This window comes from Micromys minutus (assembly GCF_963924665.1).
Source record: "Micromys minutus genome assembly, chromosome: 5".
Lineage (NCBI taxonomy): Eukaryota > Metazoa > Chordata > Mammalia > Rodentia > Muridae > Micromys > Micromys minutus.
This window is the reverse complement of record NC_137974.1, coordinates 59402051-59415417: the sequence shown is the minus strand read 5'-3', so window position 1 is coordinate 59415417 and position 13367 is coordinate 59402051. Positions and strand designations below refer to the sequence as shown.

Sequence of the window (13367 nt, the reverse complement as noted above, 5' to 3'; positions counted from 1 at the left end):
GACATAAATACTCTCATGCAGTGAAAAAAAATGTACACAGTGAGTGTGAAAATGTTTTATCTTGAAGCACAGTTGCTAATGATGAAAAGGGACCCCTTAAAATAGCTTGTTAGGTTTACTTTCCTTTGCACTCATTTAAATAAGTAGATTGAAGTGTAGAATATTGTCACTAAAGTTTGCTTGTTCTTGAAAATGGTTCTTATGTTGCCCAGGCTAGACCCTAGGCACAAATGATCCTTTTCTTCCAGGCATGGGCCACCATACCCCAAATCACCATGTTTTGAATTATTCATTTATTTTTTTCTAAGAAAAGCAAAATATATAAATAAGTTCTCTAAAATTACCAAGGTCTATTTTTTTCAAGTATTTAATCATCTGATTGTCTGCTCCTTTACTGTTAAGTTCTATGGGTTTTAAATCTTTTAGTATTTATTTACCTATGCAAAGGAAGACATGTTAACATTGAAGTAAGAGATAGACTTCTGAATATTTATTCCTAGTGTAAAATCATTTTTCTTTGTTGAATTTGACTTTAAATATTACTTATTTTAACAACCTCACACACCGTGAATGTTTTCTTTCTTTCTGGAAACCTACAAGCAGAGGTTGTATTTTTCTTACTACCCAGAACAGTTAAGAGACAAACAGTTAATGTTGTGACCTTTAACATATTCCTTTGCGTTTTGCTTCCTTCTTTTTGTTTGTAGCTACACAGCAGGTCAGTCTGAATTGTTTTGTATTGATGCCTTTTCTCTATATTTTCACAATACCTTTTATTGGAACCAAATACTTCTGTGAAGTTTCAAAAACACAATTCTGCCCGTTAATGATATCCAGAAAGTATACTATTCTGGAAAAAGATCATCTTTTCAGTGCATGTCCAATTAAATGCCTGATGTGAAAGGATATCTAAGGTGAAGGATGCTTGTGTAATGCTAAACATAACCAGAGAGACTGTGGTTTTAGCAAAGGTACCATTGCTCTATTTTATCAAGTGCCAGAAGCTGCATAAAGAAAGTCTTTCAGCAAGCGAAAATATAAGTGAAAAAACATAAAAATACCACCCAGCTGGTAGAGATCTTCCTAATTTCTACCTGATTGTATTTCTGAAGAAATATGGCAGGCTGTCGTAAATTTTCAACATGAACTGCGTTTTTGTTGCCAATTTCCATATCCTTTAAAAAGTGCTGAAGCGTGCATTTGCTATTTATGTTTGCAGTAGACTGAGTACACTTTTACTATTTGTGGTCTGAGAAATTGGAAACAACCAAACAGTGGTGCTATGGTCTAAAAAAAATAAATTTTAAACAGCTGCGGGGCAGTATTTTTAGAATGGTAGCCTACATCCTAAAGCCGTGTAAGTACCCCTACTCCATTTTTAAAAATGGGGGGCTATTTCCACCCATAGAACATCAGGCTTCCTTTGTTTCATGTGATGGATTAAAACATTGAATCCAAGGTCTGCTTTTGACCGAGGGAAAGAACAGTTAGCTTCCCTGTGCCAGCCCCTTCCCAGAGTGTAAATGATTGTTATATGCTAGGTGCCTGGCTCAGCCAATTCATAGTTGTTCTCTTCCCCAGCACCCCCACAGTTAAGACTGTCCTTAACATTTTCATACTAGTGAGAAAACTGAGTAAGCAAAGAGGCAAAGTCTGTTCCAACACCTATCAACAGTAGTCCTGCAACTCACGGTACTTCCTTCCCTACCTGTAGACTCACTGACCCAAGTTGTTAGCCTTCTAGATAGAAACTCCAAACAACATTTAAATATAATGCGATCATAAAGCCAAGATATTTTTATAAATAAAAAAGAAACATGACATTCAGAATCCAAATGATGGCTTTGATATAATTCTTTTTCTGCCCTGCAAATAAGTGTTCTTACCGTAATGTAAGAGCGTGTCACTGATTTTTAGTGGTCAGCAGTGTTTTTCCATTTCATGGTGAAAACAAACAGTAACATTCCTAGGTCCCTGAGTGTCAAGGCTCTAGGTTTTCACAGGATATTGGGAAAACCCAAGCAAGTTCCTCCCTCCTCTGCCCTGACAGCACTACACAGGCCTATCAAGGTGGCTAACACACACGCACACACACACACACACACACACACACACACACACACATACACTCTTCACCTCCATCTGCACAACTGGGAACTTTTTATTTCATCTATTTGTATGTATGTTTATGTGCGTCAACTGGGAACTTTTTATTTCATCTATTTGTATGTATGTTTATGTGCGTGTGCGTGTGTGTGTGTGCGTGCGTGTGTGTGTGTGTGTGTGTGTGTGTGTGTGTGTGTGTGTGTGTGTGTGAGTGTGAGTGAAAGCCAGAGTTCAATTATGGAAGTCTCTCTTAATCACTCTTCACCTTATTTTGAAAGCATCTCTTATAGACCCAGAAGCTAAAATCAGCCTAAGATTTGGCTTAGCCTGACCTGCAAGTCCTGGGGATTCTCCTGCTTCTGCCTCCCCAGTACCGAGGTTATAAGCATGTATTGATGTACATGGCTCTTTGTAGGTTCTGGATATCCAAACGTGGGTCTTCTTGGTGCCTGGCAAACCCTTCACTGACTATTTCCCAACACTGACTAGAAGTTCTGACCATTACACCTTTTCTTCTCTTCTCTTCCATTCCATTATTACAAAATCACACGATTGTTTGGCCACTATTTGTGCAATAACTTAGCCTCATTCCATATCCACCTTCTCTCCCCATTTCCAGTTTGCTGCCACAAAGGGCCTTTATCCACCAGTTCATTTAAAACAAAACCCACAAATGTGTATAAGAATAAAAATAATAAAAAAATGAATAATCAATATTACTGAAAACGTACAAGTTCTCAGTATTACATGTGTAAACTTCACTTGAAAAATGGTACCTCACAAGAGTATAGTTAATACTATAAATGATGATTGAAAGCTGCTTTTGGCACTAATAAGTTTAATAAAAAATAACTGTAAATTGTAGAGCTTATAGAATCTTCTTGATTTTGAAGTCATGTCACTTGATAAACATCAACATAATCCATATAAAGACCAAAATGATAGTACTGATTTCTGTATGGTCCTTATGTTAGTTAGTTAATTAATCAATTAACTTTGAGATGGTGGTCTTATTATGTATGTAATCATGGCTGGCCTGCAAAATGTAGATCAGACTGACCTTGAACACAGAGGTCTATGTGCTGGGAGGTAAGAGGGTCTGGCATTGTTCCTGTCTCATGTCAGTGATTGCTAATGAATGAATTGGCAATGGAACATGTAACACACATGTATAATGTGTGTGTAGCATATATTATGCTTATTAAAAATAATTTTACTTAGATAAAATAATTTCAAGAGTGTCTTAGCTTAGAGAATTAACATCTCTTTGATGTGTGTCAAAATCATGTCATCTATGAGTTTTCTTCATCTTAAATTCTTTATTTATAATCTTGAAGATCAAATTCTTGCTTTCCTAATCTTATATGAAGTACTGGGTTTTTCTGAGGGATATATACATTATATTACACTTCTTCAGTGCGTATTTTTGCGGCACATAGTGTTAAGTTCTGGAGATATATGGACAATAATCTGATGCAGTGTCTTGATATTTAACTTTATATTACAGAATAGTCCTATTATGATATAATCTTAAAGTTTTAAAACCAATCATTTTTAAAATGTCAGTTTTAAACAAATTTCAAATTTGTAACTGAATTTGCAAAAGTATTTATGACTCCAAACTTTTCTGATTATTGTGCATTTGTAATGTGTAGCTTTTGCTACTCTGATTTAAGCTCTGGGAACAGGCTAGACCCCGCCTGAAGAATATATTTTATTGGGCAGAAAAGGTGCAGTATAGGAGTGGTTCTGATGCTAATGTCCTGTTCCCCAATTGATTCTTAATTCATCAGTATGCATTTATAAAGCATTTCTATTAAACAATATGCACACTTACATACAGATTTATAAACATTCTCTTATTTTGACTTTATGGTGTACAAGAGCAACTTTTGTTCCTAACTGCACACACTTGCATGTGTCCTTGTTAGATTTTGGAGCTTGTTTTGTATATATGCCCAGGAGTGGTATAGACAACCACTCTGGAAATCAGTCTACCGGTTCCTCAGAAAATTGGACATAGTACACCTGAAGTTCTATATTTCTAATGGTAAATGCCAAGAAACTTGATTGTCGATTGTATAGTAACAGTGCATTAATTTTCTTTCCTGTCCGTAGTACAATTATTGGAAAGGTTTATTGATAATTGTTTTTCTGTATCTCAGTCTGTTGTTGGGTACGTTAGTACTTTGTATATTGATCTTTCATATATGTGTAGGTTACCTGTCATTTAAAACTTGCTTGCTTCTGGGAGGGACATTCAAAACCTGGATTGAAGAACACTATATGTTAACTATAAGTGCCCACTGTGTGTTAGCCTAAGACATCCTGCCTGGCCATGGTTTGCACTCCTCAACCAACCTTTTCTTATTTCCCTCTGTGTTTCCCCCTTTGGCCAATACTGGCCACTGATCTTTCTGCTCTTTTGTTTTCCTGAGCTCAGCCTGTTTATATTTTCTCTATAGGTGAAAGCATGCAATGGTTGGTTTCTTCCCTGCCTGGTTCATTCCACTCAATGTCTTAAGTCTCACTTATGTTGGTACAAATCTCAGGATTTGGTCCCTTTTTTTTTTTTTTTTTTTTTTTTTTTTGCCTTATAGATAACTAATAAGTTTCTTTTCATTCTCAACTACTTAATTGTACTTGCTGACTATGTTTTTATGTATGTATTTGCCATGTGCACATTTTTTTTTTGAAAGAAAGACTAACTATGCAGTCCTGTGTATCCCAAAACTTGTAGACTAGGCTGGTTTCACATCCACAGAGCTCTGCCTATCTCTGCTAGGACTAAGGGTGTGCACCACCACACCAGACTTCATCAGAACCTCTTCTAAGGAGGCCATAGGCCTCTGGTTATGAGCTGTTTCTCGCGGAGTTGTAGGCCTGTTTGGGTATCCTTCTGTTAGTCCGTTATCAGCCATTAGGACAACAGTAGGCATCTTCTCTTTACATCTTAACTATGACCACATGTTTCAGATCTTATTCTATTCTTCCTTGAAGATCTACTCCCAAGTCAGTCCAGTGGTGCAAATGAAAGATCAGACATCCTTACATAGTTTTTCCATCACATATTTCAGCAAATGATTATTTGTAGAATTTAAATATATAAGCACTCAGGAAAATGAATGATTGGACTTAAAGGTGCTCTCTGTGTTTTGTTTTGAGAAGTCTTGCATTCAACTCATTTGATATCTTTGGGAGAAATTAGAATTCTAGACTCTGTTTTATTTAAAATGCCAGATCCCAACCTGTTCCTGGAGTTTGACTATTTTTCAAGGATTCTGCAGGATTCTTTTTATTCCATTGATCTTTCATTCTCTTGTCTCGTTCTGAGGAAATACCCCATTACTATATCGTTCTCAGAGTTTCAGTATGCATTAACTCTCACTCACCACTGAAGAGCTTTATCCCATTTGTTCCATGAAAGAACTTAAGTTCTTTAAAACAAAAGCAGTTCTTTGTTGAAAACTTCTAGAACTTTCCCAGTATTTTATGCAGAATAATAGTGAGGAAGTGAGGCCAAAGGGCCACATGATGTGGGGAATTCTTGGCCTAGTGCCACAGGAGACGTCTGTTAAAAAGTTTAATTTTTTCCTATGAGATTGTTCTGTAGTAATTTTTTCAGAAAATATTTCCAATCCCCTACATGCTAAAGGTGGCCATTTTTGTTTCTTGTAGTGTGAGATATGAAGAAACAAGGGCTTACTACTTAATGGTTTTCTAATCAACATGTCATCGTGGTATTCATGTAGTAAGGGGTTTCAAAAAGTATGATTTTTGGTTTATTTTGTAAATAAATTCTGGAAGAGAATTGTTTTTGTTGGTGCTGATGAGTTCTGCTTTGATCTCCTCAGCTTCACCAGGAATCCTGTCTTTGGGTGGTCTTTTGCTTTGGGCATGATATTATTTTGTCTCGTCTGACAAATAGCCACTCCTCTCTTATTTACCAGCCCACCACTCCAGTAGCCACTCCTCCTCTATTTGCTCCGCCCACCACCCTTGTTTCCTTTGTAAACTGGCCAAATGAATATGATTCGCTCCTGGGCTCTTTTGAGGCTTGTCTTGTGAGAGTTTGATTAGTTGAAATTAATCTAAAATGCATTCCTACTAAAATCACATTATTTGCATTTTAAAGACTATTTCATAGAATTTGTTTCCTTCCAACTTAAGATTCTGAGTAATTCATGCCACTCTGTAGTTTATGGAAATGAGTGCTCTTTTTCTTTGTTCTTAAAGCATTCTATGCATTTAGATTTTTAAAAATAGTATCTACTTTCCTGAATCCCCTCACAGGCATATTCTTTTTTTTTCTTGGCTGTTTTGTTTTTGTTGTTGTTCTATGGATGTACAAAATACAATTAATTCCCAAGTTTAGGAGATTATAAAAAATGTTTTGTGCTTTGGTTTAAAAAGAAAACCTCAAAAGAAATGCGGAATATGGAGAATAATATTTATTTCATTATTTTTAAAAGTATTTTATGTGTAGAAGTGTTTAGCCTGCAAGTATGTGTATGCATTAGCACACTTGGTGCCTGTGCAGATCAGAGGAGGGCATCAGATCCCCTACAACTAGTGTTACAGTTGGCTGTGAGCCGCAGCATGAGTGCTGGGGACTGAACCCGAGTCTTCTGCAAGAGTAGCAAGTGCTTAACCACTGAGCCATCTCTGTCCCTTCTAGCTCTTTTATAAGCAAGATGGGTTGCCACAATTACTGCATGATCTTGCCGAATGACACAGTGGTTCTCAAAAGGTTTTATTTAATTTCTAGTATTTTTTTTTTTTCACAAAAGACACTGAAATTTTACTGATCTTTGATTCTTCCTACATGACTTCTCAAAAATGGTGGGAGGGTGAGCCCTTTCTTTTGATGAGGCTTTATAGCTGCTTTCCCTTCATCTCCTGCCTGAGACATCTCCAAAAGACTCTCCAACTTAATTAGACTTTTAGTGCGTAGCTGCAGAAGTGGGTGTGCACTGGCCTTTTTAAAGTCCTTTATCTCGTTTTTCACCCTGCTGAGCTTCTCCAGTGAAGGGAGCTGGCTCTGGCCTTTCCTCAGTTGTTCCTCGAGTCTTTGCTCTATCAGCTCTCTCCCTCGAAGCATGTGTTCCTGGTGGTCTTTGATTTTCACCTGTTCGCTCCTTTTTACCTGCTGCCTTCTCTGTGTTGCGGGGATATCATGCACAATTCTTGGCAGCACTTCCCCGGGGAAGAGTCTACACATTTTGTTCTTACCGTCTCTGGCCTGGCATGTGTGCTGCACTCGCCGTTCAGTTTCTTTCCTCTCTTTCTCTGCTGCTGAGCAGTAATGTTTCCGTCCCTCCATTCACTGTGTTGCTTCTGCCCCTGTTGCACCGCCTGAATCCTTCTTGTCATTTCCACTGTTCTTTTATCATGGCAAGACTGCTTTGGCACGCTAGTAGTCAAGAGTCCTCTTGTCACTTGGTGGCACGTAGCTTGCTGCCGTTGTGTGTGCACACAACCTACATTGAGAGGCAGGAACCTTTATGCCTGTGGAGACTTTTGACTTTTAGTTGACTGGTATCTTTAGATGAATTTGTCAATCCAAATCTTCCAAGTGCTCAGAATTTCCCCCAAAGAAGGTGAGGGAGGTTAGCTTGTTCAGGGTGGCCTCAAAAGGTGATGCAGGCCTAAGGATGCTGAAAAGTCTGATAACTGCTTTTAGCTACCTCACAGTCTCACGACCAGTGGGAGTTGTAGTTTTCTTACTCAGTGGCCTCACAATCAGTGTTCAGGAAAGTTAATATAGTACCTTCTCTTTTTCTCTCACTTCCTAGGTTTTATAGGGTGTGAGACACAAATGAAGAGATATTATAGGATGGGGTCCAAGCAGGAAAAGCTGCCAGAGGCCCTGAGCTACTGTTCCTTTAACTGATAGGACATCACAATACATGACTGAAAACACCATGGCAACCCAGACCTTTCTTTCTGAGATGTTCTGCTCCCTCCTCAAAGCTAATGGATGAAGTTCTACATTTCCCCACTACTTTTAAAGACCAAAATTTGTTTTTGTGTAATAGTTTCATTTGTAAACAAGGCAAAATGATCTCTTATTTATTTTTTTGATCGCCTGAGGCTGGATAGGAAAAATGAATGACATAAATTAGATGTCAGCACTGAGGCAGAGGCCACTGCCATGAGAAGCGAGCTGGACCAGAGACAAAGCATATCTAAGCACATGGCAAGCCTTCTGGGCTTCTCTCCCCAGCCTGTCCTCCCCAGTATTCTCATGCGCTCACTCAGCTGTCTGTGTTTCATCTCTTCTGAGACTCCTTCCCTGACAGCCCCTGCTGGCCCCTCCTACACCTGCTTCCCTGACAGACTGTCATTGTACTGTCATTGTACTGTACCTGGAAGTGTACATTTATATAGTCACTTTGTAAAGCACTTTCAGTAGATGAAGTCAACTTTAACTTTCAGTTCTGAGCCCCTGTGGAAGTCTGATCAAGTTATTAGGAGATGCTAGTTGGGAATACTCATCAGGAACAAGTTGTGAGGTCTTTACCCCAAACACTCATTTAATCCTAAAGGAATCTATTAGTGATGTTATGCTTTATAAATCTCTAATATATAATGATATATGTAAACAGAAGTTTTAAATCCTAGAACTACCTACCTTTTTGTCAGGGAAGATGCATTGCTTTTATGGAATTCTGAATAAGGTCACATATGAGTTTGAGATCTGTCATAAGTTGCCCCAAAGATCTATCTTTTTTATTACATCAGCTTCAAAGCATGGTACTATTGTCTTCAACAACTTTTTAGTTTATTTAAAGAGCTTGTGTATGAGGTTGCAGAGACAAAAGTTTGGAAACTGTAGTGGTTTGAATAGGTATGGCCCCCACAGACTTCATGTTGTTTGAATGCTTGCCTTATATGGAGTGGCACTATTAGGAGTTATGGCCTTCCTGGAATAGGTCGTGTTGGGGGAAGTGTGTCATAATGGAGGCGGGTTTTGATATGATCAAGCTATGTCAAGATCTGCAGATCAAGATGTAGAACACTGCTCACTTTCTAGCATGTCTGCCTGTGCACTGCTGCGCTTTCTACCCCAATTAAATGGTTTCCTTTATAGGAGTTGCCTTGGTCATGGTGTCTCTTTATAGCAATAAAACTCTAAGACAGCAAGGAACAACCTCTGGTATTTAAAGGTGCAATCTAATAGGGAAAGGTTACATTTGTACTAAGATATGAGCACATGCACACTAAACAACTTTTACTAGATTCTAAACTAATGGTAGAAAGTTCTATGTGAGTATATAGTTCAGGCTGGCTTCTAGGCAAAAATGTTGACAAAGAAGTGCTGTTTTAAGATGAATCATATTAGGAGAGTAAATGAAGGTTTCAGCAAATGTCTAGTCACTGCTTAAAAGACCTAGAACAATAGACCAGGTAAGCTCCATATATCACTGAATATAAGAATTATTAGGTTAAATTCCCAACATAGCTACTTGTTATAATTTGCTAGAAATGTAACATGTTTTAATAGCTTTGTGGTATTAGGCACAATTGAGTAAAAATAGAGTGTTGTAGAGTAAACAGAAGGAAATCGTAACAATGCTTTGTGGTCAATGCTGCTCTGCATGGTCAGCCATCTGTGATGCCTTCTGTAAGAGGAGACTTTCAGGCCTCTGTCTTTATAGGTACATAGGTAGCTCTCTGTGACTTTACATTGACCCAGTGCTCCTTAACCCTCCCATTTCAAGCCCTCATTGAGAAGCTGTGACTTACTGGCACAGATTTCGAACTATTAGAAAGAATGAAACCATATTACTAGATATGGGGATGTCAGTGATGGTAGCACTCCACAAACCCTGACTGTTTTGTGGTAGTTCAGAGGCAGCTCTAGTGTTCCATAGTCCCTGCTAATTGAAACTGCACCCTGACAGGTGGATGATACTGCAGCCAACATGTTGAAAAGCAGGGAGACATGTCTATAAGGCCTGTCACCCTGCCTCTCACCAGCTCACTAGTATTTCACACTTAACAATAAATGACTTTTACATTGTGTACATAATTGGAAAAACGTAACGGTTTACCAAATTTTGCTTCAGCGCTAACTTTGTGCTTAAAAAGTTGTTCTATTTAAGTTTATATAGACATAGTATTTTCTCTAGTAACCACAAATTTAAATATGTGTGAAGAAGTAAGAATTAAGAACAGTCCTGTTTTGGTAAACAGATATTAAAGTGTTTTTCTAAGAAATTCACCAGGAATTTACCCACAATTCCTCACTTTGTGGCATCAGGAGATTGGCCTTCAGTTGTTTATAAGTCCTTTACCCAATACTCAGAAATCCCCATTCTTCGTGTTCAATGTGATCTCCGTGGCTTTCTACTGGCAGCTTCCCTGGTGATTTTTGATCATTTAATTTGTTGAAAAATTTGAGAATTTGGTTTCTCAAGTAGTATTTGTGTGTCATGCTATTGGGAATTTATCTTCACTTTTCTGTTGCTTTTGGGGAATATATTTGGTTCATATTTTATTATAAAATTATAATCTCTAGTTTGAGGAAGTTTATAATCTGAATCACCATCAGTATAGAAGCATTCAAAGGTAATGTAAGAATGATATTCATAGGTAATACAAATGAGAAAAATACATACAAATACTTTACCCCATCAGAATCCCATCTTTGAAATTTTTATGAATTTATAACCAGGAAGGAACATTCAGTGACGTTTCTAAGTTTGATGGTGCCAGCATATTGGCAGTATATTAAATTCTCATCTTTTATCAATCCTGAAGTGACTTACTGTTCAAATTGGGGACATTTTGGTTTGAAAGGTTCTCTTCAGTCATAAGCCATAAAAATGCCATGGTGGTTTTGGGGTTTTGGGATAAAAATAGCCTGTGCTGATTCTGTGTAGGTGTGCTTACCATATTTGTTTACATTTGCTCAGTCTTGGTACTACCTTTATTTTCAGCAATTTTTTTTCGTACGTGTATTTATGTCTTGTTTGTGTGAAATTCTGAGCAAACAAAACTGAAGATGTGAAATGACACAGTTTAGAGCATTTAAATAAGGTATCTGTTTTAGGGCAGGCACATCAGCATCATCGCTGGCCCTTCTGCCATGTATACTTTTAGGAACAGCCTCAGTGGAATGAAGTCTTACTGCTGTTTTCCTCATGCTAAAGCTCCTGTGGGAGTCGAATATAGATACAAATACTTCCGAAGTTCAGATAGCAGTCGCTGGCATGTGTCTAATCCTTACCATGTATAGAGCACTGTGTGGACAGGATATTTCCATTTTTTCTTTTCAGTTTTTAATGATTTTATTTAAATATAAAATATGCTTATGATTCATCTATTAATTTTCATATTTTTACATTCATCATTTCAGTGTGTGTGTGTGTGTGTGTGTGTGTGTGTGTGTGTGTGTTACTCAGCACATGTGGAAGTCAGGGGACATCGTTAGGTTTTAAACATTGAACTCAGGCCATCAGGCTTACCACAGGTTTTCAGGTCCACATGGAGACTGGTGGCTCTGACGGTTGTTTGGGCTGGTCTTTGCATCACAGAGCACTCTTAGCGTTGTCAGATGCATGATTTGGCTTACTAGGCCCTTTTGGGACCCTGTACCTTTGCTGTATTGGGGTTCCCAATGCCAATGATGTGTATTAAGTCTGACCTTGAATTTTTTACACATCCTTAAGGTACTCCTGGGTTTTTTCCATTCACACTTAATTGTGACATTTGTACCAACATGGCTGGTGCCACATGAAGCATTTCAGACTTTACAAGATGCAAGATAGTGCCAGTGTGTAGAAGGCAGCTTCATGTTCTTATGCAGTATGAAGGAAGGAAAATCTTGCTTAAGATTTCAAGGATGTCTGAATATTAAAGCTACTTTTTTATCAATATTGGACTCATAATATTTATACACTATCCATGATGAACAGAAAATTAAAATAAGTTATACTATCATTTTAATGTCAACGGAAGTAGCAGCTATGAAATTCCTGGGGAAATGCTAGGCCAGATTTAAATTACAGAAATTGTAGGATTATTGTTAAGTAAAATTAAATTCCACCCCCCTCCTTCTTTAAAGGCTGAAATAGGTGAGAGTACCAGGTCTCAGATTCTATTTTCTTATTTATTGGTCAGAGCAGAGTTGGGTTTGTTAAGTAAAGTGTGTGCTTTAATTATAAAAGGTAGTACATCTTTAGATATCAGACAGGGAGGGGGAAAGAAGAAAGAGGAAACGGCAGCAGTGTGGTCTTCTGGAGAAGTTGCCAGATTTGAGGTTTTATAGGAAAACAAAATCAAATTCAGTAGTCTGGGCAACAGTGAGATCACCATCTCTAAATTAAATGAATTAAAGAAAAATACTAAATTCTACTCATTAGAACTTGCCCAGAGCTCCTTGGAGCACAGAGGTAAAAAGACACCAAATGGGCACTTCATAAGCACTGAGAATAGAAACCAGGAGAGGGCACAGATGCAGCTAGATCCCCAGAGCTTGAGTTACAGACTGTTGTAATTATCTTGTGGGTGATGGGAATCAAACCCAGGTTTGCTTGAAGAGCAGCCAGTGTTCTTAACCTCCGAGTTGTCTCTCTAGGCCTTAAATGTAGTGAGTTCTTATTGTTACAGGGTCTCTAAGATTGACACAGATGCTAAATTAGCAGATAGTGACCTGTTGCTGTTAAAAAATACTTGTCTACATAGTTGTCATATAACTGTATGGATCTTCAGTCCTAAAGACAACTAATCTAGTAGATTCTGTTTTCCTTTTTACCACCACCACCACCACCACCACCACCACCAGCACCAGCACCACAGCACCACCACCACCAGCACCACAGCACCACCACCACCACCACCACCAGCACCACAGCACCACCACCAGCACCACCCTGAGATCAGGATGCAGATTGACTTTTTAAGGCTGCCCCATCCAGCTAGATTGTGAGTAAAGTCATTTATAGTGTACTGTGCTGCCCAGTGGCTTCTCTGTGTTAGCTGCTTCTCTCCTCCAGTGACTAATTCTTACCACGAAGCAGCAGAAGGGATGAAGGAATTATGTTGGCCAGGAATTTGAGGGTCCAGTTCATTTTGGTGAGGAACACATGCTGGATGGAGGTCATGGGATGCTTTTCACTGTGGGAGCAGGAATGTAAGGGGTTTTGCTTAAAATCTAGGTGGATCTAGGGGCAGGAAGAAAACAGGCAACAAGGCAAAACAGGGCTGTAAGACCTTGCTTCCTGCCCCCCCCACCTTCCATATTTGCTTCTTAT

At 38.4% G+C, this 13367-nt stretch overlaps 2 protein-coding genes across 4 annotated transcripts in view; one reads left to right on the top strand and one right to left on the bottom strand.

The window, feature by feature from the left end:
• The window catches only part of SUPT3H (SPT3 homolog, SAGA and STAGA complex component), a 322329-nt gene that overhangs the window by 99676 nt on the left and 209286 nt on the right, over positions 1-13367 (top strand). The window lies entirely within an intron of this gene.
• Positions 6908-7429, bottom strand: LOC308420957 (uncharacterized protein ZNRD1-AS1; the record flags this gene model as incomplete). The annotated part of the gene is made up of 1 exon (XM_080917210.1): positions 6908-7429. One exon carries the CDS (start codon positions 7427-7429, stop codon positions 6908-6910), a length of 522 nt encoding a protein of 173 aa, XP_080773336.1.